The sequence below is a fragment of the Talaromyces amestolkiae genome (genome assembly GCF_001896365.1).
Source record: "Talaromyces amestolkiae strain CIB chromosome Unknown scaffold3.1, whole genome shotgun sequence".
Classification (NCBI taxonomy): Eukaryota; Fungi; Ascomycota; class Eurotiomycetes; order Eurotiales; family Trichocomaceae; genus Talaromyces; species Talaromyces amestolkiae.
The window spans coordinates 341,623-367,806 of record NW_024468039.1 but is presented as its reverse complement, the minus strand read 5'-3'; the positions used below and the strand labels follow the sequence as shown (position 1 = coordinate 367,806).

General features: G+C 47.9%; 5 protein-coding genes across 5 annotated transcripts; 3 read left to right on the top strand and 2 right to left on the bottom strand.

Annotated features, from left to right (window-relative positions):
- Positions 1-457: 457 nt before the first annotated feature.
- On the bottom strand, positions 458-5,217 carry BHQ10_002177 (uncharacterized protein; the record flags this gene model as incomplete). Its single annotated transcript, XM_040874294.1, has 2 exons — positions 458-484; positions 535-5,217. The coding sequence occupies 2 exons, from the start codon at positions 5,215-5,217 to the stop codon at positions 458-460; spliced, it is 4,710 nt and encodes a 1,569-aa protein (XP_040730682.1).
- Positions 5,218-6,115: 898 nt separating this feature from the next.
- On the bottom strand, positions 6,116-9,480 carry BHQ10_002176 (uncharacterized protein; the record flags this gene model as incomplete). The annotated part of the gene is made up of 5 exons (XM_040874293.1): positions 6,116-6,731; positions 6,788-8,709; positions 8,762-8,861; positions 8,917-9,103; positions 9,174-9,480. The coding sequence occupies 5 exons, from the start codon at positions 9,478-9,480 to the stop codon at positions 6,116-6,118; spliced, it is 3,132 nt and encodes a 1,043-aa protein (XP_040730681.1).
- A 527-nt stretch (positions 9,481-10,007) lies between these two features.
- Positions 10,008-13,240, top strand: BHQ10_002175 (uncharacterized protein; the record flags this gene model as incomplete). The annotated part of the gene is made up of 6 exons (XM_040874292.1): positions 10,008-10,283; positions 10,343-10,393; positions 10,444-10,639; positions 10,698-11,158; positions 11,207-13,096; positions 13,151-13,240. 6 exons carry the CDS (start codon positions 10,008-10,010, stop codon positions 13,238-13,240), a joined length of 2,964 nt encoding a protein of 987 aa, XP_040730680.1.
- Positions 13,241-13,578: 338 nt separating this feature from the next.
- BHQ10_002174 (uncharacterized protein) lies at positions 13,579-17,040 on the top strand (the record flags this gene model as incomplete). Its single annotated transcript, XM_040874291.1, has 3 exons — positions 13,579-13,684; positions 13,988-15,427; positions 15,479-17,040. 3 exons carry the CDS (start codon positions 13,579-13,581, stop codon positions 17,038-17,040), a joined length of 3,108 nt encoding a protein of 1,035 aa, XP_040730679.1.
- An 809-nt stretch (positions 17,041-17,849) lies between these two features.
- Positions 17,850-25,879, top strand: BHQ10_002173 (uncharacterized protein; the record flags this gene model as incomplete). The annotated part of the gene is made up of 9 exons (XM_040874290.1): positions 17,850-17,913; positions 17,975-21,048; positions 21,547-21,639; positions 21,713-21,901; positions 21,978-24,233; positions 24,282-24,719; positions 24,773-25,019; positions 25,071-25,321; positions 25,373-25,879. The coding sequence occupies 9 exons, from the start codon at positions 17,850-17,852 to the stop codon at positions 25,877-25,879; spliced, it is 7,119 nt and encodes a 2,372-aa protein (XP_040730678.1).
- Between the last annotated feature and the right edge of the window lie 305 nt (positions 25,880-26,184).

Genomic DNA, 26,184 nt, shown 5'->3' with positions numbered 1-26,184 from the left:
TCTCCGTGGAGTGTCGGATATATCTTCTATGTCCGCTTGCTCGCGGTGGAACGCCTCGGGAGGACCGGGTTGTTGCTTACTGTACATCGAAATGAATGGTCCATATCGCCGAGTTGAATCTACCAGAATAGGAAGTACGATACGTACGTGAAGAATATGTAGAGGCCTGATAGAGAGTGGATCGACACGTGTCGATGTGGCTGTGCGATGGCGATTCTTTAGTATGTGGATAGACACGGATACTATGGAGTACTTTCAATCTAGGTTTGCTAGGCAGATGGATTTCCTGAGTGGATAGCATGTGATATTCAGGAGATGTTGCCGGCTGGCTATATGCAGGTACAGTATACAGTATGATACATACGTAGATACAGTATGAGAGTGAAATTTAACTATATTGATAATGACATCTATCTATCCAATGATGTGACAAGCTTTAATGAATGGCTCTGGAGGGTTACTTGCTCGTACCGAGGACAGCATTCTACTCAAAGTTAGTAAATCATCATCAACAAGGAAGGAAATGGGTCTTACTCGAGCAACCTCGTAAACAGGCACAATCCCCGTCCAGTACTCAAACTGATACACTCCCTGCCCAACAAGAGCCTCCAGCCCTGGGATCGTGGTCCAGCCAGAGTCAGACGCCAGCTGCATCAACGGAGTCACCGATGGCTTGTACGCCATTTCGAGCAAAACAGCTGCCGACTGGCCAGTACGACCGCCGCGCTCGAAAATCGTGCAGAGGATCTCGCGCATATTCGCCTCAATGGGCCTGTCGCCTGGAATGGTGCCTACGGCGACACGGGGGATATTCTCAATATCACTGGCATTCTCGAGCACGCGAATGTCAAAGCCTGTTGGGAATGTAGAGGCCATGTTTTGAATCTTCTCGGGCGAACGGCCGAGGACGTACACGGTCGAAAAGCCCATGTGATGCAGAGCGTAGATTGCGGCACGCGCTGTGCCTCCGCCACCAATGACCAAAGCGCTGGATTTGCCTTCATTGCTGTGCGCGCCGGCCTCGCGGAGACATCGCGCGATGCCGGACCAGTCGGTGTTGCGACCAATCAGGCGGGTGCGGCCGTCCTTGCCCTCGACGGGGATGATGGTGTTGACTGCGCCGATAATCTCGGCTTCGTTGAGCACCTCGTCGATGAGCGGAATGATGTCCAGCTTAAGCGGGATTGTGACTGATGCACCTCCAAAATCGGGAGAGCGAATGAACTCTTTGACGTCCTGTGCTTGGTCAGTCTCCAACCGGGTGTATACATGCGGCAGACCATTCTGCTCAAAAAGAGTATTGTGCATTGGTGGCGAGGGAGAGGCTGAGACGGGCTTTCCGAAAATCGCAAATTTCTTGGCTGGTATCTCGCCCATGATTGACAATCCTTTGCGGATTTCGGTTGCTGACAACTGTCCTGGTGCAGCCTTGAAAGGAAGAGCAGGGTGAGACACAGGTGTGAGGAAACCGTTGAGCATACGACTCAGTTGTCCCTTGTCACCCATGTTGATGGCAATGACGGGTACATCGGGATGAGCTTGTTCCGCCCAGTCTTTGAATTCTCGCAGCGCGGTGTTGTCTTTGAGGGTTTCTGCCACGCCCACTAGTTTGATGATGTCTCCGTACTGCAGGGCTTTGTTGTAATATTGAATCCAGGATCCGTTAGCCCAGTTAAGCTTTCCCTGAGGGTCATGATGGGATGCAATAATCTTAGCGTGAGCCTTGGCTTCAGTCACTTTTCGTAGCAAGTCTTCGGGGAACGTAATCTCCAAATCGATGAATTCACATCCACTGCGAATAGCGAGCATAATCAACTCCAAGGCAGCATCGTGAGCGTCATCAGGGAACTTTCCTCCCTGGCTGACAGTACGTATCGTAAAGACAATAGGAAGGGAGACCCGACTGCGATAGAACGAAATTTGCTCAGCCACGTACTCAGCCGAGGGAATGACGCTGTCTGATGATGGATCTTTGAGCAGATCAACGCGCAGCTCAACGGCGTCAGAACCAGAAGCAACTGTGCGGAGTAGATCGCCACTATCGCGCAGATCTGGCAGGGTTAGAGACACAAAGAAAGAGAGACGTTTCCTTCTAATGGCACTCAAATGATCCGTCTTGCCAGATACAAACTGAATGAATCGGTCAAAATCGTCCATAGCAAGCGCAAGCTCTGGCGAGCTGCTATGTCTACTGTAATATTGTACGTTGCTGCACTCCTGGTACCAAGGTTTGCGTCGCAGCCACACGCTCATCATGTCTTCGATATAAGCGGGTCGAGTCTTGTCGATGTTCAAGAACTCCATGACTTTTTTGATATCTCTCATAACCAAAAGGACATTACCCTTGTTCTTGTGGTAATCGATAAGGATCTTTCTTGCTTCCGCAATCTCAACAATACCACCTCCACAAGCAAAAACATGACCCGTAGGTCGCTCAGTCAGTGCGCGCTTGAACAGTGTAAGCTCAACTTCACGGAATCCTTGCCAGCCGCGCTCTTTGATGAGATCTGGTATAGTCTTGCCCTCTGTCTGCTCCAGTTCAACATCAAGATCGACGAATTTCCTATTAAGTGCTTTGGCAGCCCATCGCCCGGTCGTCGTCTTTCCTGCTCCACGCATACCAATGATGACGATGGAAGCATTTGACCGATCGGCTGGTCCATGCGCGATTTCGCTCTCGGCGAGTTCCTTGCCTCTGAGGCTCACTCCGAATTTTTGTTTCAGAGCGTCCCAGTATGTTGGCCATGTTTTACCAACACATTCCTTCTCCAGAATGAGCGTAGGTGTGGGAGCGACCAAAGACAAGATACTGAAGCTGAACGCGACACGGTGATCATCGTAGCAGAAAACGCCGCCAGCGGGGTGTCGAAGTGTAGATCGATCAATACCATCAATCTCAAGTCCATCAGGATGTTCGCGACATACAACTCCAAACTTGGCCAATTCCACCCTCATAGCTTCAATACGATTGCATTCCTTGACTCGCTGGTTGGCAATACCGTAGATCCTGGTAGTGTGGTTTCCCCCCTCGCCTTGTGCAATCGCAGCAAGCACAGAAGCGCCGAGGAAAGCATCGGTCATCGGTTCCATATCAACATTCGGCAGGGGTCGTAGCACGCCATCTGCTGGACCTGTTACTGTAGTAGAAGTAGCAGTTTGCTCGACCTTGCAACCCATTGGTCGCAATACCTCTACTGCAAAGCGAGCATCGCCTTGCAAACTAGCGGAACCAATATTGGGGACTGTACAGGTTGTGCCGGTGACCGCAGCGATTGCCAGAGGATACGTCGCAGAACTTGCGTCACTTTCAATAACATACTCTGGAGGATTAGAGTATGATCCTTGCGGAATGTGGTAGGTCCACTCCTCGGTCGTTGATTTTTGAACATCAATTCCAAAGGATCGCATCATAGCCGTGGTCATCTCAATATAAGAGAGCGAAATAGGTCTGCCTCCAACCAGTTTCAAAGTAACAGGCTCCTTAGCGTAAGGTGCGCACATCAAAAGCGATGACACATATTGGGAAGAGACCTTGGCAGCGAGGTTGATACGACCGCCCTTGAAACCACCTGACGCAGCAATCTTCAGTGGCAAACTACCGGCTTTTTCCAGATACTCAACTTGAGCACCATTCACAGTGAGCGCATCGACAAGATCACCAATAGGTCTCTGCTTCATACGGTTGTTTCCAGTGAGGATATTGTAGTCGACAGATCCTTTGCCCGAGAGAGTTGCAACCGATGTAAGAAATCTCGAGGCAGTACCGGCATTGCCCAAGTACAACTCCGTAGGGCTTGCCTGCATTTTACCACCATTGCCGTTCACAACGAGGACCTCTCCTTCATCTTCCCAGGCAAAGGTCGCGGCGCCGAGGCGCTCTAGAGCGTTGAGCATGACCTCTGTGTCGTCCGAATGAAGTAGGTTTTTGACACGGACTGTACCCGATCCGAGAGCTGCAAGAACAAGAGCTCTGTTGGAGATACTCTTTGAGCCGGGAGGGGCACAAACGACATTGAGGTCCTTGGGCACCCCAGGGATCACTTCAACGCTGGGTGCCAGAACGGCTCTGATGTCTTCGTTGGAAACGACACTAGCCTTTTGCTCGTAGGTTTGTCCAATAGCAGATAGCAAGACAACCTTTTTCTTAGGACCGTCGTTCTTCTTGTCCAAGGCCATATTGGCCATCAGCTGCTCCAAAGAGCAGTGTTTGCCAGCAGTGTGTTTCCTCACCCGTGAATCTTTGAGAGATGTAGGCAGACCATATTTGGAAAGGCATTTGACCATTCGGGAAACGGCGACAGGCTTGAGGATACCGAGGTATCTAGCGAGTTCCAATTCCTTGACCATACCAATAGCGACACATTCACCATGGAGGACCTGAGGTGACAGAATCGCTTCAATCGCATGGCCAATCGAATGGCCCAAATTGAGGAGATTGCGCAGACCACCTTCACGCTCATCCGCAGTCACCACAAACGCCTTGTGTCGTGCTGAAGCGACAATGCGATCTTTCACGACTTGTCGCACAGAATCGAATCGTCCTTTTCCTGGTTTACTGCGAGCAGCTTTCAAGATTGCATCGGCATGTTGCTCCAAAGCTGCAAACTCCTTCTCGTCGGAAATCGCTGCAGTTTTGATGACTTCTGCCATGCCGTTGATGAATTCTCTTTCGGGGAGGGTATCGATAAAGTCAATGTCGATGTAGATTCGGTGAGGTTGCCAGATCGCTCCAATTAGATTCTTACCCAGTGGAGTATCGATTGCAGTCTTTCCTCCGATAGAAGAGTCGACCATTGCCAACAGTGTCGTAGGCACCTGGACGAATCTAATACCGCGCATGTAAGTTGCGGCGACAAAGCCGAGCAAGTCCCCAATCACACCACCGCCCAAAGCAATAATAACCGTATCCCGACCACATGTCTGCTGAAGCATCCAATCCTCGATATCGGCTTTTCCTTGGCGGGACTTGGAGTTTTCTCCGGGGGGGATCTCTTTCGTGAGGAGACGGGGAGCCGGCGACAACGCCGCGGCGGCTTCGTTGAATACTTTTGCGAACTGTTCCCGATATAAAGAGCCAAGATTGGTATCCGTTACGAGCACGTACGTAGTTGAGGCAAGGTTGGTCAGCAGGTCTTGGACAATGTATGTTCCCCAGATGCCGTAGTCCGCGACGATGCTCTCCCGCCCTAAAATCGAGATCTTGGTCGGAGCCGCCATTGTGTTGTAGTCGATTTTCAATAGTAGTACCGTTTTTGATGGTGAGTTCGAGGTCTCAATTCATGGCGGATATCTGTTTCTGTAAGTCAATGCCAATTCCCCTCAATGGCTGTCAATCAATGGTATACACCGACCTTTCGAAATTGCAATTGCAGGCAGGCGTCGCGCTGACTTGGCGAATCGTCTTGTCTACCCACAAATGAGACAAATACAGCACTTGGACCCAGCAATAAAATATCAGTGTACTTCAGCAGACGATGTCTTTCTTGTGTGAGTCACTGTAGGTTGACGGTGGTGCACCCCAGGAATTTTTGTGCTAGTAACCGAAACGGGTCTAGCGCCCTGTCGACGGAGACCGTGCTTGCATCTCCCCGCTGCGAGTCTCCGATGTCATTCAGTACTTACGACATTACTTGTCGCATTACTTAGAGCGAGTATTTTTTTATTCTGTACAGTCAGTAATACTATGAGGCCATGCTGAAACACCCAATATTTTCTTTGTCAACCTCTAGGACTATCGTTGTGGTCAATTGCGAGCTTCTGTATGAGTAGAGAAACCCTCCGATATCGCCCCTGCATCAGCTGACCAATTGAATGGCCTCAAACCGGAACTTTCAGAGCTTCTTTAGGGCGAACTGGATGCTATCTACAGGGTGTACTATGTAGGGTACCATCGGGAATCAAACAGAATACCGTGCGATATTATTGAGCTAATGCAAATCATAACAGACTTTTAACGCACACTGAGAAATAGCAGTGGCGAGTCCACAATTTGGGTATCATACATTGTTCTAGCTCTAAGCCAAATGCACAGGTAATTCGCGTGCATCGAGATACATCAGTCCATACATGTTCATGACTGACATACAGCTGTACACTTCATATGTATCGAGACAAACTAGTATCGATCGTAACTATCGTTACGTCTGGAATTGTAGCCGCCACGACCTTGAGATTGGTAGCCACCTCGGTTGTTGTTATAGCCTCTGGAATCCCCACGATTGTTACCGCCACCACCTCGTGGTGCGTTGTAATATCCCTGCTGGTTATAATCCGCAGGAGGAGCAGAGTAGCCATACTGATTCTGACCACGCTGGTAGTTGTTGTCTTGGCCGTAATAGCCAGACTGGTTGTAGCCCTGTGCCGGGTTTTGATAACCATAGCTGCCACCGCGTGGAGGGGGTGGAGGACCGCGAGAGTAGCCCGCACCGCCTGCAGGAGGGGCCCATCCACCAGCACCGCCCTGAGGAGGCGGCACAAAGGATGGATCCAAGTGTGCTGCGAATGGGTTTGCTCGGTCGTTCATTCCTGGCCTTGGAACATTGTACTGGTTGTACTGGTTACCACCCCGGCCGCCGCCATTGTTGGGTCTGAAACCTCCTCGTCCGTTGGATCGAGATTTGTTTCGAACAGCAGAAATGTCTCCTTGGTCTAGTGCTGGGGGTGCAAATCGTACTCCCCGAAGGAGCATGGATTTGTGTAGATGGCTTGATTTTGGAATCTCGTAATTGACCCTGTGAAATGTTAGTATCAGATAGACAGAAATATCATAAAATAAAACATCACGTACATCATAGATCTGTTCTCATCTAGAGATGGCATATCAACATCATAAGGAGGTTCGAGCGCGCTGTGAGGAATATGGTTGTCGTCACGTTCTACTTTTCCAGCCAGTCCTTCACTGACGCGCATGTCCAGAGCGAACTTCGATGCACTTTGCTTTTTAGAGTAGAAGTTTGCTGCGAGTTCCTGATATAAAGGATGTTGGTCGGAAAGTAGGAGAACATCGGTTCCAACAGTGTTACGAGCATGTTCATCTGCACTCAACAATGGATATTTCTTTTCCATCGCAGCGAGTAGTCGAGTTTCGTCGATAAAAGGAAGCAAAACTACTCCTTGCCATGCAAACTTCTTGCCGTTCAGATCCACTGGGAAGTCTTCCGGGTAAAAGTCAATGATCTCACTGTCCGGATTTGACATCAGATCATGGAAAATCTCCGGAATAGCATGATTAGATGAAGCTGGAAGAACTCCCATCAATTGCTCGAAAGGTCGGAACGGTGTGCCTTTCACAAAATTCGGCTTCATACTGCTAATATCAACAAAGTCGGCAGCAAAAGGCGCATAGTGATACGGATAGTACCATGTCCAAGAAGGACATCCTTGCATGTAGTAAAGAAGGACCCATTGGAGACCTTCAGCATATGAACGTGCAACCTGATGACGGAACTCGACATTACTAGGATCGACATGGAACTTTTGTTCGTAGTACCTCTCGGTATATCCAGACTCCCATAAACGTACAGTATCTGGGGGCATTTCATCTGAAGGCTTTGCTGGCCCAGCTGCGACTGGCGTGTCTCTGCCGGGTGTGCCATTATCCGCATCAGTCAAATCCTCGGCTTTTCTTTTGCCTAGGGCAGGTGGCAAAGTTTCCAGTGACTGCTCTTCTCCGCTTGGCACCTCGCTATTTGTAGTTTCAGTCTCATCACTGGCCGGCACTTTACCTTTCAGTAACTGAGTTTTCAGCGCAGCGGCAGCACTCTTGTTCGCCTCATTGGCTTTGTAGATAGCCGATCGATTGACAATCATGCTGTGTGTCAACTGTCTTGTCTGCTTGTCTAGGTGTCCTCGACTTGGAGTGATTAATGTCACCTCTGTGGACGCGATGAAACCCTCTCCTGACTTGCGACCTTTGGCTGGCGGAGCAGAGAGACCTGGCTCCCCGGGTGTATAATCTGGTGAGCTTCTCCGGCGCTTCTGTGATCGTTCTGCATTGCGTGCCTTTTCCTCTTCTTTTCTACGTTGTTCGTTGGCAGCCTTTCTTTCCTCCGCTTGTCTCCGTCTTCTGAAAATTCCATCTTCTTGCTTGCCCAAACCGTTAAGTATGAGCTGAGCATGGTTAAAGTTGACGATACCATCCTTCGTCACGTAATCATCCATGAGTGGTATATTTTCTCTCCAGATAGAGATCAACAAATCAATAGCATTCTCCTTGATATCCAAGGACGGAAGATGGGGCAGGAAATCGTTTCCGACGAAGAAACACATAAATACCCAATCATCGAGCGCTCGTTCTAAATCGAAGGGGAAGCGCTGCTGAGGTACTTGCAGCTCAACAGCAAGATATTCCCTAAGTACAGAAACGTTGAGCCAGATGAAAGGCTTCAGAGGTGCAGCTTTCTGTTTTTCATCAAACTCGCCATTCTTCTCTTTTGCCTCACCTCTACATTCCTCGGCTTTATGACCAGGTTGGCCACAGAGACGACATGTTCTGGGCCTCGACTCTTGGAAGAAAACGTCTTCACGTAAGACTCGGAAGTGTGGTTCGTGAGTTGCAAGGCCAAGCATGATCAAGTCCGCATCCAACCCATACAGAACGTGGCGCGTGTTTGGATTGTGGCTGGGGTCTTGTCGTTGAGATCGAATGAAGTTCATGACCTTGTGCTCACCCTCTCCGGGAACAGTAGCGTCACTGATGATGATTTTCATCTTGAGAAAGTTAGCTAAGCTATCGACAAACATGTAGGACACAGAAACGTACCTTTTCCCATGCAGGGTCAGTGTTTAGCTTGTAGGAAATCCAGTAGCGTAGAGATGCAGAGAGAATATCCATGAATGGTGTACCAGGCGTGATAACGTTACTAAATGATGAGCTATGTTAGCACTGCTTTGATTCGATGTATGCACCTGGCTTACCTATCCCACGTTTTCTGAATGACCTGTTCCTTGATATCTTTGTCCGGGTCAATACCCTTGGCGGCATTTTGCTTGGCCAGCAATTTTTGAAATTCTTCCTTCTTTTGATCGTTCTCCCTAGCTTCTTGCGCTGAACGGAATCGTCGAGAGCGTTGCTGGTTCATCTTTGCACGGGGCGCAACGCCGTCTAGGACACAGTATGAAATTAGAACATAGTCAGGGGGAAAAAAGCGCGAGAATATTGGGCCATGTCTTACCAACTGCGATCATCAAAAGCTTCCTCGGGCGGACCATGTTCACGACTCGATCGGTGTAACGAAAGATCTCAAGCATCATCTCCTGCTCGTTTGCTGGAGGAGGCTTGCCTTCTGGATGCGTACATGGATGGACGATACCATTCATGTCTAGGTACAGGTTGTCTGTTTCCTCGCCATTGGGATTGGGTTTGGTCGTATCAACGGGAATCACTTCGCCATTGACTTCATATGGTTGCTCCTCGATGACAGGCGAAATAATTTTAGGGTATTTGTTGGAGAGCCAACGGAAAAGAGCCGGAACACCCATGACGTCTATTTCCAACGGACAGTGTTAATCGTACTGTTTGAAATCTTCAATGTCCGCGATTCATCTATCTTTAATAGCGCAAAACTGATGGCTGTCAACCAGAACAACAACCCCAGATGCTTCTGAACTTTCCACAGCCAAGTCAGTCAAACACAAAGATTAAAAACTAGATCAGACACACAGAAAAAAAAAAAAATCAGCGTGAGCGCTGAATCTGCGTAGTACAGACAAAACCTAGCAGCCGAGTCGCGATCGGAATTAATTATGCGTCGCCATTTTCGGCGCAAGGTTTTTCCGACTTATCCACCGATTGCTCCTTCCCGTTTTAAGAGCTAAATTATACTAGTCTCGAACGGGGAAAGCTCAAACAAGCAGCTGCCGCCGAGGCCGCATGCACTATTACCTGGCCTGTAACTACTCCGTGCTAGACCCTTATTGAAATAACCCAACAAGACCAGACAATCGTCAACAGCTCCCCAATGACTTGATAATGCAGTATGGTCTGCTGACCATGATAATTGATCACCATGTTCCGAATACTCGAATCGCAAGCGCCGGCAAAGCAGACGGCCACTGATGCCATCAGTGTCCTATCGAACAGACTACAAAGCGCAACACTATTGGAGGACCGTCGAGCAGCTATACTTGGTCTACGGAGTTTTGCAAAGAATTACCCGGCGAGTGTAGCATCTGGGTCACTTCGGGACCTAATTGGCAGCGTACGGAAAGATGCAGAAGATGTGGATACTTTGAAAGTGGTGTTGGAGACATTGTTGATGTTATTCTCCCCCGATGAGAACAGCGTTAGTACCTGTAACAGTTAGGATTGCTTCAAGAACCTAAAAGCTGATTGATCTCACAGCCTGAAGCTTCAGAAGAGATTGTACTATGGCTTGCGGATGAATTTACCCAGGTAAAGACACCTGCTATCTACGGTTGGAATTGAATTTAACGACATGGAAGCGTCAAGATAATATCACGGCTCTGCTGGACCTCCTCGAGACTAAGGAATTTTACTCTCGACTTTATTCTTTGCAATTGATCTCGGCAATTTGTGCAGCGAGACCTGATCGAACTCAGGAATGCATCTTCACGGCTCCGCTGGGTATTTCAAGATTGGTTGGTGTGCTATCGGATGTCCGAGAGCCTGTCCGGAATGGTATGTTTTAGCCTTTGAAATGCCACAATAATGGGTCTGATAATAGTGCTATCTACAGAGGCCCTTGTTCTTCTCATTGCCCTCACCCCTTCGTCGGCCGAGCTACAAAAGCTCGTTGCATTCGAAAATGCCTTTGACCGTGTCTTCGAACTCATTGAAGCAGAGGGGTCACTATCAAATGGATCCGAGGTGGTGGTAGATTGTCTATCACTCTTGGCAAACCTACTTCGACTCAACGTCTCGAATCAAACCTACTTCAGAGAAACAGGGTGTGTCAAGAAACTCGCAGCCCTGCTTACGGATGTGACAAACCCTCCAGCTCCGCAAGAAGAACTCTCAGCATGGTCGATAGCTCGACGGGATAAAAATCTATGGGGACTGCTAGCTATCATTCAGTTGTTTCTTGTCAAGGGCAGCATACTGAAAACTAATCAAACGGCTTTCTGGCAAGCAGGAATCATGGAAAAAGTGCTGTTTGTTGCATTCAGCAAAAACTTTGATGTTCCTGTTATTGCAAAAGTATTTACGCCGCACCGCTATATGAGACCGTATGCTAATTGCCTGTAGGCTTTGGAGACTTGCGCAGGATTGATTCGTGGAAATTCATCGCTACAAGAGAAATTCGCAGATGTCGATGTGTCCTGGAATACTGTATCTGTCGTTTCAGGAACGTCAAATGGCACTTCAAAACCTAACAAACCCGAACGGATCAATGTTCTTGAGGCCTTACTCAAGCTGACGCTTGAACCGGCACCTGTTTTTGCACTTGAAGCCCGACTTGCAGCATGCGAGTGCATCCAAGCTTTCTTTGCGAAACACAATGGCATTCGATTACATTTCCTGGGCCGTGCCATCGACGGTCATATGAGTGGAAACGATCAGATACCAAACATCATGACAACTTTGCTAGAAACTCCGGAGTCGCGCACAAGAGTTGATCCGTACGGGAACTGGATGGCTTCAGTTCTGATGTTCCACTTGTTATTCGAAGATCCAGAGGCCAAAGCGCTCGCGCTCAAAGTCACGGAAGGAAATGCTGAGAAGGGCGAGGAAGTAGTTACATGCATTCAGACGATAGCCGGTAACTTAACCACGGGATTACAGAGAGGCGATGACGACCGAGTTTCCGTCGCATACTTGATGCTCTTGTGTGGTTGGCTATTTGAAGATCCAGATGCAGTAAACGACTTTTTAGGGGAGGCCAGTATCATCCAGTCGTTAATTCGTGAGATCAAACAGAGCGGTGTCGGCAATATTCTTGTTCCCGGTCTATCTTGTGTCTTGTTGGGTATCATATATGAATTCTCGACAAAAGACTCTCCCATACCCAGAGAGACAATTCATAACCTACTCAACAGTGGGCTTGGCAGAGAACAGTACATTGACAAGATAACCAAGCTTCGAGAGGATCCTTTGGTTCGAGACTTTGAGGTTCTACCCCGTACAGGCCGAAGTGATCGTGATGGAGCACTTCCCGAGATTTTCTTTGATGCAGTGTTCATAGAGTTCTTGAAAGACCACTTCAGCCACTTTCTGCGAGCAATCGACCGCGAGCCCGGTATGGAAGTCCCAGTTATGACCAATGGCATTCAGAAGGGAATATCTAGGGAATTAGTTGACTCGCTGCGGGCACAAGTCGAGCAACACAACCAGACGATACAGAAGTTGGAGTTGGATTTGTTGAACCTGCAACAGAAACTGGAGCAAGAGCAGCTGGATCATCGACGAACCAAGGAATCCACAAGCCATGAGATGGCTCGCATCAAGAACATTAACGATAGCCTGCAGAAAAATCATGAAGCAGAAATCTCGCGAATGGAGGAGTACTACAAGGGATTGAATGACAGTGTTCAAAAGAATCATAGGATGGAGCTTTCGAAATTAGAAGAGCATCACCACCAGGAACTGTCGAAACTGGAGGATCGTCACCAACAGACCATTACCGGCTTGCAGAAAGATCATACGTCTGAAGTGTCCAAATTGGAAGATCAACATAGGCAAGGACGAAACGATCTACTCAAACAGCATGACGAACAGTTGCGAGCGATTGACAGCCAGCTGAAAGGCACTACTGCAGACTACGAACGAAAGAGTGCCAAGCTACGTCAGCGCCACGAGGATGAGGTAGCCGGCCTGAAGAAGTCTATATCAGATTTAACAGAAAACCTCGACAAAGTCAGCAACGATCATATACTGGAGCTACAGAAGATTCGAGACGAGCATTCGACTAGATATGCTGACTTTAAGGCTCAGCTCAAGCAAGCAGCCGAACGAGCATCAGAAGCTGAACAGCGCGCCCAAGAATTCGAAAAAGAGCTCTCAGAGGCCAAGGAAGCTGCACAGAGAGCAGAAAGTATGGCTACAGACGCCGAAAACGCTCGAAAGGAAGCCCAGGGTGAATTGGAGGATCTTTTGATTGTATTTGGAGACTTAGAGACGAAGAGGAAACAAGAAAAGGTCAGTCACTACCTAATCTCTACTGTACGAATATAAATACTGATGAATCGGCAGCAACGTCTGAAGGAACTTGGCGAAGAAGTGTCAGAGGATGAGGATGAGGACGAGGAAGGGAATGAAGATGAGGAAGAAGACGATGATTAAAAAGTCGCGATGATACCCACTAAGTACATAGAGCGAAGTTATGATTAGATTACGAAATCTATCATGCGCAATATTATCTGTTGTCATGTACAAATATATTTGCGAAGATCAACCCCTAGAGGATCGAATTATCTACATTAGGGTACATAGGTCTATGTTGCTAAATATGCTTCATGACGCTCGGGCCAATTATATTTGCGGCACAAAAAGTGCTGGTAAAAAAAGTGCGGCGGGGKGACTCATCCCCGCCATCTTCTCTTCTGATCCTCTCTTTATATCCCATTCCACAGCTTTCCTCGGGAATTGACTGTGACAAACTTGTGATATACTTCTCAGCCATGTCTATTGACTTTCCCGCCGAAGAGGAGTCCGTCCTTAAGCGGTGGAGGGAGATTGATGCCTTTCGCCGACAGGTCGAACTCTCCCGCGGCCGAAAACCTTACAGTAAGATCATCTACAAAAGATGCTTGATAACGAGGGAAAACTAACGGCGCAATAATTGCAGCTTTCTACGATGGACCTCCTTTCGCAACCGGCCTTCCCCATTACGGTCACTTGCTCGCAAGTACCATCAAGGCACGTGCTCAATCAAGCAAATTGTCGTATGAAGTGCCATCTAACATGCGGTGCTTTAGGATATCATTCCTCGTTACTTTTCCATGACCGGTCACTACTGCGAGCGAAGATTCGGCTGGGGTACTGTCAAATGTGATATATGATGCAATATTTTACTAACGTGGTGGATAGATACACATGGTGTGCCAATCGAGCACGAAATCGACAAGAAGCTTGGGATGTCTGGTTCCGAAGCTGTCGAGAAGCTAGGTATTGCCCAATACAACGCAGAATGCCGAGCGATCGTGATGAGATACGCTGGAGAATGGCGACAAACTATCGAGAGACTCGGCCGTTGGATCGATTTCGACAACCCATATCGTACCCTCGACGCTACCTTCATGGAGTCGGTTTGGTGGATCTTCAAACAGTTGGCTGATAAGGATATGGTTTACCGTGGATACAGAGTCATGCCATACTCAACAGCCCTTAATACGCCGTTAAGTAATTTTGAGGCTTCTCAAAATTATAAAGATGTGACCGACCCAGCTGTTGTTGTCTCTTTCCCTCTGGTTGAAGACCCAAATGTGTGTCTCTTAGCATGGACAACCACACCTTGGACACTTCCATCAAACACCGGTCTCTGCGTGAACCCCGAGTTTGATTACGTCAAAATTCTCGATGAAGCGTCCGGAAAACACTATATTCTGATGGAGACCCTACTCCGCACTCTCTATAAAGACCCCAAGAAAGCCAAATTCAAGATCGTCGACAAGTTCAAGGGATCTGTTATGAAGGGATGGAAGTATGAACCACTTTTCGACTACTTTGCCGATGAATTCACAGAGACCGGATTTAAAGTGTGCAATGATGGATATGTCACTTCTGATGCCGGTACTGGTATTGTCCACCAAGCACCTGCATTTGGTGAAGACGATTACAGAGTCGCTGTGGAACATGGAGTTATTACCGATAAAAAGCTACCACCTAACCCTGTGGACCCCACTGGTAACTTTACATCTGAAGTCCGAGACTTCGTTGGACAGCATGTCAAGGCCGCCGACAGGGCTATCATCAAACACCTCAAGGGAACCGGTCGCTTGATTGTCGACGGCCAGATTACTCACAGTTATCCATTCTGCTGGCGTTCAGACACTCCTCTTATCTACCGAGCTGTACCAGCCTGGTTTGTTAAGGTCGGACCAGTCATTCCAACCATGCTCCAGGGCATTGAAGACTCGCACTGGGTCCCTTCCTTCGTTAAGGAGAAACGATTCGCCAACTGGATCTCGAACGCGAGGGACTGGAACATTGCCAGGAACCGTTACTGGGGAACACCGATTCCTCTCTGGGTCAGTGACGACTTCAAGGAGGTTGTCGCCATTGGCAGTGTCGCGGAATTAAAAGAATTGAGCGGTTATGAAGGTGAATTGACTGACCTCCATCGTGACAAAATCGACCACATCACCATTCCCAGTAAGCAAGGCAAGGGCACGTTGCGTCGCGTGCCTGAGGTCTTTGATTGTTGGTTCGAGAGTGGTTCAATGCCTTATGCATCAGTCCACTATCCTTTTGAACGTCAAGAGGAATTCCAGAACGCATTCCCCGCCCAGTTTATTGCTGAGGGTCTTGGTAAGTTTTTTTACTACTTTGAATATTACTGCAATACTAACTCTGATATAGACCAAACGCGTGGTTGGTTTTATACATTGTCTGTTTTGGGTTGCCATCTTTTCGGGAAGCTGCCATATCAGAACGTTATTGTGAATGGTATCGTCTTAGCTGAAGATGGTAAAAAGATGTCTAAGCGTCTGAAAAATTATCCTGATCCAACTCTGATCATGGATCGTTACGGTTCTGATGCCCTACGACTCTACCTCATCAACTCTCCTGTTGTAAGAGCCGAACCCCTGCGATTCAAGGAAGCAGGTGTCAAGGAGATTATCTCCAAGGTCCTGTTGCCATTGTGGAACAGTTACAAGTTCTTCGAGGGACAGGTGGCTCTGTTGAAGAAGATTGAGAACATTGATTACGTTTTCGACCCCAAGGCTGAAGTCACCAACACCAACGTCATGGACCGATGGATCTTGGCCAGCTGTCAGAGTCTTCTCAAATTCGTCAACCAGGAAATGTCTGCTTATCGTTTGTACACGGTGGTTCCAAGACTCTTAGAGCTCATTGATAACACAACGAACTGGTACATTAGATTCAACCGAAGACGTCTAAAGGGTGAAAACGGTGTTGAAGATACACAGCATGCGCTCAACACATTGTTCGAGGTCTTGTACACTCTTGTGCGCGGACTTGCACCTTTCATCCCTTTCATTACTGACACCATCTACTTGCGCCTTCTTCCTCACATCCCTCAGATACTACGCGGCGAAGACGATCGCAGCGTGCACTTCCAGCCATATCCTCAAGTTCGCGAAGAGCTTTTTGACGAAGTCATCGAGAGACGTGTGGCTAGAATGCAAAGAGTCATCGAGTTGGGCCGTGTTTCCCGTGAGCGCCGTACCTTGGCATTGAGGACGCCTTTGAAAACACTCGTGGTCATTCACCAAGATCAACAATACTTGGATGATGTTAAATCTCTGGAATCTTACATTGTTGAGGAACTGAACGTGCGGGATCTTGTCCTGTCCTCAGATGAAGAGAAGTACAACGTACAATACAGTGTCTCAGCTGACTGGCCCACATTGGGCAAGAAGCTCAAGAAGGATGCGCAAAAAGTGAAGAAATCTTTGCCTTCCTTGACAAGCGAAGATGTTAAGAAGTTTGTTGCCGAGAAACGCATTGTTGTTGATGGTATCGAACTTGCCGAAGAGGATCTTATCGTCAAACGTGGCATCAAGGAGGACGAAACATCTCAGAACATGGAGACGAACTCTGACAGCGACGTTCTTACCATATTGGACGTCACCGTCTATCCCGAATTGGCAGATGAGGGTATTGGACGAGAGATTATCAGCCGTGTCCAACGACTACGCAAGAAGGCAGGCTTGCAGACTACAGATGACGTCAAGATGGAGTACAAAGTTCTCTCTGACCCCGACGAAATCGGCTTGGCCAAAGTATTCCAGACTCAATCTGCAGCCTTTGAGAAGACTTTGCGGAGACCTATTGACCATCATGTCATTACACAGGTGGCTGGTGAGATCCCCAAGGAAGCGGAGCCAGGTCTCATTGTGGAGGAGGAGCAAGAAGTTCAAAAAGCAACATTTTTGCTCAGACTCCTTAAACTGTGATAAGCCCTCTTCACTTATGTACGATTCCCACGTCTAAAAAGAACATTTCATAGCATTCTAAAGGGTTCGTCGTTACTAGCTGAATAGTGAATACATTGCTATACATTTTCCCCGTCAATAATCATTTCTTCTTTGAAGCTGCCTGTCTCTAAGTTAGTATGGTCTTCATCTCTGTCTAGAAGAAGCAGATCTTACCAAGAAGCAATCCTTGAGTCGCATAAACTCTTTGGCGCACATGTCCTTCTGGACAGCGTTATAATCGGCAACGACGCATTTTCCATATGCGGCAGCCTGTAGGAGAAATCAGTACGTAAATGAGCAAAATTTTGGGTATAATATACCTCCACGGAGCATTGAGAGGCAGCCTGAGCGAACTTCTCAAGAGGCCGGACCTTGCTCGACATTGTGTGTAATGTAGTTCGATCACATCAAAAAAATGTTGATAGTGATGGAGGAGAGAAGCTTATCTCAAGCCGTTGCATTGACTGCGGACTATGCACGTGATATGAAAGACTCTACTGGCCAGAATTGTAATTGTGGGGTAACCTCTAGCAGCGCGCATTCCAAGAAAGAATGTTTTGCCCAAACACGGCCGCTCTCTCGAACACACTCCATGGCTTGGGCCAATGAATATACCTTGAAAGAAAAGGACATCGACTCGGAGATGATAATCACGCGATTTTGATCCCCATTTTGGTTGATAGCATTGTCGCTTTTGGGTCCTCTCAATTGCCGCCGCGATGACCTTGATCGGCTCTCGCGTCAATGTTGTCTTTCGAAAAGCGCCATAACTTGCGATTCTTCTTCCAATGTCTCCGATTGCCGCGCAACGTCCGACCGTGTTAGATAGGGACCGCGCTCTGTCTGATCAAGGTAAGTCGTCGAATGTTTGTTGGGGCGAAGCATTCACTGATAATATCGCGATTGAAACCAGATGTCGGCCTTCTTTATCAGATTATTACTCGCGCTGAGCAGAACCCTGATGTCGACCGTCTACCCTACCGAGCGCTCTTTGCAGCGTACGATGAAGTTCTCGCCGAACATGGCGGATCGGAGGCAGACCCGGACCAGATCTGTATGCACTTTCTCTTCAAAATGGGCACCGGAGGCCTTGCGAATCAATCCTTGTTCGATAGATTTGAAAATATTTTACAACGCATGGGGATTGTCCTTTCGTTCGATGACTCGGCATCTGAAGAGATCGGTCGATACACGCTTCCCCCAATACAAGAAATTGAACAAGAACCACAGTTCACCGACCGGATCGGTGAAGACACAACTCAAAGATCTCAGCGCAAGAGAAGAGCTTCATTTAATTCAATGTACGATGTCAATGATGATGCAACGCAACGATATGGAAATCGGCCAAGCTCCAGGTCCTCGATGTCTCGACTCGATCCCGGGAAGCCGGACTTCATGGAGACCGATGACGAACCTCGAAATAGACGAGTTCAGCAAGGTCCAGCTACTATGCTTGACAAAAATCAGCTGCTGGCCCAGTTTTTGGAAATGGGACGTCGGTTGATGGGTGGTCTAGATCCGACGAGGGGAGAACAACAAATACCTAACAATGACCCACCTGTTCAGACAGCTGCGGATGGACATTTGAGCTCATCTCCGCGGCCAGCTTCTCGCAGCGATTCAGACAGCCTGCGACAGATGGACGGCAACCAGTCCTCTCAAAATGACAGAAATCTTTACCCGGAGGATATGGTGGTATTCGATGATATGAATCCTAAACCTAGTCTGTCTGACATGTTGCGAGATGCATCGAGCTTCTCAACGTATCGGAAAAGAGTTACTGCGAGGAACATTATCTCATATTGGCTGCATCAAGCCACTCGCTCGCAGCAGAGAAATCGGGAGATGGAGGCTCTGGCTATTAATCAAGATCGATTAGCACTTCTCCGACAAGCCCTTGACTTGTGGCGAGCAGAACTCGAAAGGAAACGACAAAACTCTCGTACAAAGCGATTTTTTCGACATCTCGAAAAACGTGCTGCCAAGGCAAGGGACCTATATCTCATGACTAAAGCATTCAGTCATTGGGCGCAGCTCACATCCGACGAACTATCAAAAGCATCGACAGCACGAGGACATATCTTGAGTATCAAGTATTTCAATGCCTGGCGTGAGATAACGGCCGTCAATGGAATGAAGGCACAACGCTTTGCCGTTCAAAAGCCACTCGATGGCTGGAGAAGAAGAATCCAGCAAATCCGGGAGTTAAATGAGCATGCCATCGTTACTCACGAACATAATATGAAACGAAGGTTTTTCATGTTGATGCGTTCGAATTTCTATTTTGAGCATCGAGCTCCAGAATGGAGTGACTTTCGTCTAATTAAAGGGTCTTTTCTTGCATGGATTCGTGCCTTAAGGACACAACGAGAACGCGAGGCGGATCTAGATCTATCAAACCGTCAGGAACTTCTACACGCAGCACTGAAGACATGGTCCTATCGACTTAGATCGGTAAACGCTGCTCATATTGACGCCGAAACGAGTCATAGGAATAAATTATTGGGAGAGCAAGTGGAGGTATGGAATGCACAGACTCGGCTGCAACCAGCAGCTATTCAGACCGCCACAAGAATAGATACGAGAGTACTCAAGACTACCCTTACGCAATGGCGTCTACGGAATAACAACATACAACAAGCAAAAGAAGCTGACAGATTGAGGGTATTAAGTAATGCTTGGACAAGTTGGAATGATCATTTACGCTGTTATGCGCTGAAAGAGCGCATTGGTGAACGACTAAAGAAAGAAGCCATCTACCGATGGGTTTTGGCAGAAAGATATCGCCTTGCACAGCGAATAAGAGACCAGCGCATACAACGGGAGGCTTTTGCTCAGTTCATTTTTACTGTTCGGGATACGTCTAAAGAGTTGCTGCAGCGCGAAGAGCAATATACTCGCCACTATAACGAGGATCTAGCACGATCTGCTCTCGAATGTTGGAGAAATAAACTTGCAGTTCAACGTCAACGAGAATATGCCGCCATGGAATTCTACGTTCCTCGAATCGAGCAAGAGGCGATCACGATTTGGGGCTCTAAATACCAACATCTTCAGAATCTAGACAAGTGGTCGAGGGATGCTCGATTTTATTTTGTTACCACCAAGTTTGTTAAGCTTTGGCATAATGCCACATTGGATGCGTCGAAGAAACGCCGTCAAGATGCTTACGTGAAGATTCGGAGGAAGGTCAAGATGAACATTGCAGCGAGTGCCTTGCGTGTATGGTATGACAAGTCACGGCGAATGACGAATCTCCACAAGCAAGCCAATGAACTTCATCAGACAAAGCTGATTATATACTCCGCTGAGCTTATCGGTCGTTGGAGCGACAAGACCGCGAAGGCCATTCAGGATACCCAGGATGCCGAGGTCTATTATCACAGACAACTTGCCTATCACCAATTAACTCGATGGATGGATGAATACGAAACATATCGCGGCATGGAAGAACAAGCCGACGGTATGAATCTGATACATGTCTCTGGCGTCGCTTCCGCATCGTTGCGCAAGCTCAGTCTTCGTATCTTTCAGATTCGCAGCGCAGCTGAGATGGCGGAGTCAATGCATGACCGTGTATCGAGAAAGCATCACAGGAATATGCTTCGACATTGGAGCGCCAAGCTCAGAGCACGGCGCATCGAACAAGAGGCGTACGAATCGATTGGCATTGACATAGCGACACATGAACCAAATACACCGGGCACAGCCACGATACCTGAATCGGCAGATGAGACATTGAACATGAGTGAGCTAGGTTCTTTACCCAACTTTCGCTTAGCATCAACAACGCCAACTGCGACTCCTGGGTATCTAGCATCTCCCTCCAGACGCGCCGCTCGAGCTCGCATGCTCGCTCAGATGTCAACCACTCCAGCGACTCCATTGTTCACACCTTTTGCAAGTCGTCTTCGTGCAGCGCTGGATGGAGACAGATATGACTCGGAGAATAAGACTCGAAGTCGGCGCGGTTCCATGGCAACAATGGTGCGATTCGCCCTCGAAGAACCCGAGTCACCTAGTGAAGGACGGAAATCGTTGACAAGAAGGGATTGAAACATCTTAGCACCTTGTCATTCTTGCACGTCTGTAATCACTCGCATTATGAGACTACTTCTTTTCAGTTCTGGTTACGTAGCGTGTTACTTTGATACCCCATTTTGACATCTTTCGTATTCCCATATAGCATATAAAGAATACGATTAAATATATTTATCAAGAGAGAAAACAGATCAATTGTAGAAGTACCTGCTAAGTAACTTAAGTACGCCGAGACTGGTTGACATCAGCGGCCGGTCATGCGCAGCTGCCGCGTGGTGCTCCGACATCAACTCCGCACCCATCTACCCCAACTGCAACTACCATATCCTCTACTATTTACCCTCGCCACTTCATCCTGCATCCTCGTTATTCAAACTCATCTGCATACCTCCAGCAATGGTCTAGTGCTAGCGAAGACCCATTAACCGTGGGCTTCCAAGCCAGATCCTTCTTTCCATGCGTGCGGTACTTCCAGGGCGGCCTGAGTCGAAGCTTCGAGCTCTCAGCACCGCGCTCTGGGATGGCCTACGGATTGTTGTAAGACACGCTGCAAGCTTCCTGGATACTAACAGGCTTCATGCAAGTTTATAGTTGACTAATTTCATCACAGGCATACATTTCCGGCCATGCCCTCGTTATCCTGACAGGAGCGCAGACGCTCCTACAAACCATCTACGTCGACGACTCGGAATCTCTCGAGACAATTGCTATTGACGAGTCCAGTGGTCAGATTGCTGTCAGTAGCGGACCAGATTTATACATATACCGGCCGAATGGTTTCAAGGGCGAATCGCTGAAGGTTGGAATATCCCTGTGTGAAGAAATAGGAGAATCACAACTACAAGATTTGAGCTAATATATGGTATGGGAATTAGTGGTCACTCTCCGTTACCTTTCGCGCAAAAGACGACGATGAGAAGGTCAATACATTATCGTGGGGCTCCTCGGAGGAATTGCTCGTGGCCAATTCGTGCCTTTCCGTGTGGTTTCTGAATGACGAACCCCGGCTCATGTGGAAAAAGAAACTTGCGAGCCCTACAAAATTCGCCGAATTCTCACCCGACGCCGAGCTAGTAGCTACGACTGGGAAATATGATCGACTCGTCAAATTGTGGAGGAGGCTCTCGTTTGGTGCCGACGACGTCCGGTTCGAGGTATTCTACCTCCCTCATCCAGCGACAGTAACTGGAATACATTGGAGGAAGCCCAGACATCGCGAGCAATCGATGGAGAACGCCCTCTACACGTTATGCGTGGATAACAAGATCCGGATTTGGACGGTTTCTGATCACCAGGACCTATCAGCGATGCATCTGTGGACTGAGATAGATATGAACGCGTCTATTCAACCGCGGGATAATTCACAGCACTTCTCAAGCCGTAGGTACGGTTTCATTATCGACAGCCGGGACTTTGCTGCAGCGACTGAGCGTGCAGTACAACGGAATACTGAAAAGAATAATCTGGCCTTGGAGCACCTGGTTGACGTAGCAACCAAAAATCCAGAAATCTGCGCTGTAATCGATGACCAGGGTCACATGTGTGCGTGGGCTCTAGAGAATGTCGGGGGTAAAACAAAGTCATCAACAGATGTATTCAACATACTACATATTGAAGGAGTGCAATTCTCATTTCCGAAGGGAGTTTCTCTGGACGAGGACTATGCACAATTCTATGCATTCGGCGCCTCTACTGCCATGGATTCGTTATCATTATTGGTACACTACTTTGATGGAAGGATAGAATGGTTTGATTCTCAAATTGATATTCTCTTCGATCCGACACCACGGAAACATCGGTTGAAATCCCAAGGTATATGGTCTGGGCATACCGAGCCGATCAAGAAGATTGTTCGAAATGCAAGCGGGCGTGTTCTTGTATCACGGACAGATGACAATAATGCGATGATCTGGCGCCAGAAAATGAGTGGCTCTCAATCCATTTTAGCTACTCAAAGCTCGCTTTCGTCAGAAGAACACATACATCGGACTTGCGTCATTGAGGAGGGTTCTTTCCTAGTGAATCTCCATCACAAGGGTCTCTCTCTGTGGAATATACGGGCCTCTCCTGCCGTGAAAATAAGCTCTTGCGAGTTTACATCCGCTAGCAAGCCGCTCTGCGTCTTGACTGTGCCGAATCCCGAGCCATTCGATCGTACTGTATACGTTGTAATGATAAGTGCAGATATGAAGGGCATCGCATGGGAGCTTGAATTGCCCAGCAAGCAGTGCCCCAACGCCACGATTTCTTTACGACAGTATTGTACTTTTGACATGGGACTAGATACCGAAGTGTCCTACATCCTGGCAGTCGACCCAGCGGGTCAAATGGCACGACATTCTGGCTTTCTAGATCTTTTCGCGGCGGATATAGCACTCTCATACACCGAAAAGGGAACCATCCATACATGGGCAGCAAAGGTGGACAAGACAAACCGGACATTAGACTGGCTTTTGACTTCTACTGTTGAGACTGGCATCCAGACTCCGTCACTGGCAAGTGGAAGTGCCATTCGCAAAGCCGCTCTAGTGGATCAAGAACGGACACACCTCACAATCTGGGATACAAGTGGTGCTCAATTAGAGTTCGAAGAGCGCTTCCCTGACCACGATATGATTCGCGACCTTGATTGGACATCTACACCAGATCAGCAATCCATACTAGCTGTTGGCTTTTCTCATAAAGTCGTCCTCTTATCACAACTCAGATATGATTACTTGGATGCTGGTCCATCATGGACTGCGGTCCGCGAAATCCGTATTCGAGACTTGACTCCACATCCCATTGGAGACTCCTGCTGGTCTGGTAGTGGAAATCTCGTTGTGGGAGCTGGCAATCAGCTATTTGTTTACGACCCCGCGGTTGAGGTCGATAGTCACCTGGTCTCCAAGTTGCGAATCCCAGCTCGAGGGGGCTCAAATGTGAATTTATTTGAGATTGTCAGCCGACTGAACGGTCCGCTTCCTGTCTACCATCCTCAGTTCCTCGCCCAATGTATTCTATCAGGCAAGATCAATCTTGTCCATCTCATTCTCATGAACCTTCATAAGAAACTGAAATTTTACACGGAGGGCGATGAGATTGACACATTGCTCGGAATACCGGTCGAAGAATTCTACCGAGATGATGATGTAAGGCCTCTTAGGATTTTGACGAGAGTGAATACTGACTTGGGATAGGAATTACGGAATTCTGCATGGAAAGAAATGCAAGCTTCTCAAGATTATATAGAAGACGAGCCTCGTGTCCTGGATGAAACAGTGGCTGTACTTCTCAACGAGAATTTGACTCGATTCAGTTTACCACAACTCTCTAGTCAGGAGCAGTTCCGTCTCGTAGACACAATAGAGTGTGTCGCAATGGTGGAGAAGCACCGGAGATCCATGGATGCCAATGCTGCTCGATATCTACTATTCTTCCGCCAACATATGCTACGGAGAAGTCAGGGTGTCGCTCACAAGAATACAGTATCGTGGCGAGAAATAGTGTGGGCTTTTCACAGTGAAAGTCAAGACATCCTTACGGACCTTGTTTCTCGTCAATTTGGTGGTAAACTTCTGTGGAAAGCCGCGAGAGAAAGTGGTATCTTCATGTGGTTGTCAGATATTACAGCTGTGGTAGGTCTACTGAGAACTGCATTATCTATCCTCTTCTTACTAACAATAAGCAGAGGGCTCAGCTTGAAATTGTTGCTCGCAATGAATATACAAAAACGGATGAGAGGAATCCGGTCGACTGTACGCTATACTATCTAGCTTTACGAAAAAAAAACGTTCTGCAAGGTCTGTGGCGTATGGCAACCTGGAATCGTGAACAAGTAGCCACAACACGCCTATTGGCGAACAACTTCCAGGAAGCGAGATGGAGGACGGCAGCATTGAAGAATGCGTATGCTCTGCTAGGGAAACGGCGATTTGGTAAGCGCCTTCATACATTTGGGAAATCTCGCACTTGCTAATCGTGCACAGAGTACTCTGCTGCCTTCTTTCTTTTAGCAGACCACCTACGTGAAGCCGCAAATGTCTGCATCAATCAGATCGGGGACATTCAACTAGCAATAGCTATTACGCGAGCTTATGAGGGTGATGATGGTCCGGTCTTGAAGGAGATTATGGAGGAAACGGTCCTCGCAGAAGCTGCAACAGAGGGTAACCGCTGGATGGCATCTTGGGCTTTCTGGATGCTGAGTCGTCGGAGCTCAGCGGTTCGCGCTCTAATCGTGAGTCAATTTAATTCGGTAGATATCTCAGATGATTACTAACGGAACCAGTCTCCTGTCGATACTCTCATCCCACCTACACCTGCATCACCTGGTAGTCCAGGTATGATCCCACTACAGGCACGATCATATCTCTCAAACGACCCTGCACTGGTTGTTTTATATAGACAAATACGTGAAAAATCCCTCCAAACTATCAGAGGAGCCACCCAAGTCGCACCAGCCGATGAATGGGCCTTCGTTATTCGAAATGCACGTCTCTATGACCGCATGGGCTGTGATCTCCTGGCACTCGACCTTGTAGCCCACTGGGAGTTCTTACGAACGCCCCCTCGGCGCGTACCAACCACCGATTTTACGCCCAAAGCCGAACCGGATTATCGCAAACTGCTGCGAAGACATAGTAGCCTTGTGATTGCTGATATGCCAGTCCGACTTCCGCCAGAGATGGCTCCTCGTGGCAATGAGAGTACAGATAAACCTGCTAAACCCCAAGCTAAGCCAACCACGTTCCAGGAACCGGATGCCAATTCACTCTTAGATAGTTTTGGTTTCTGATTGTCGATTGGTGTGCATTACGAATTGGTATATATAGAAAATGTCAATGCTAATGCTCCTTTATGTGACTGTTTCAGGAAATACCTATATATTCTACAGCGAATTCCTCTATAAGCTACGTATCACAATGTCAATCTCAAAATTGACGTTTGGCGGAGCCGTTGGGACATAATCAAAAATGAGACCTCGTCAATAAATTCTGATAGATGAGGTAATTGAAGATGCTGAACTATCTATGTACATGTACTTCGCAACCATTCTCAAATGCAATCCATAACATGCAACCAAACTCTGGAAACCATTCA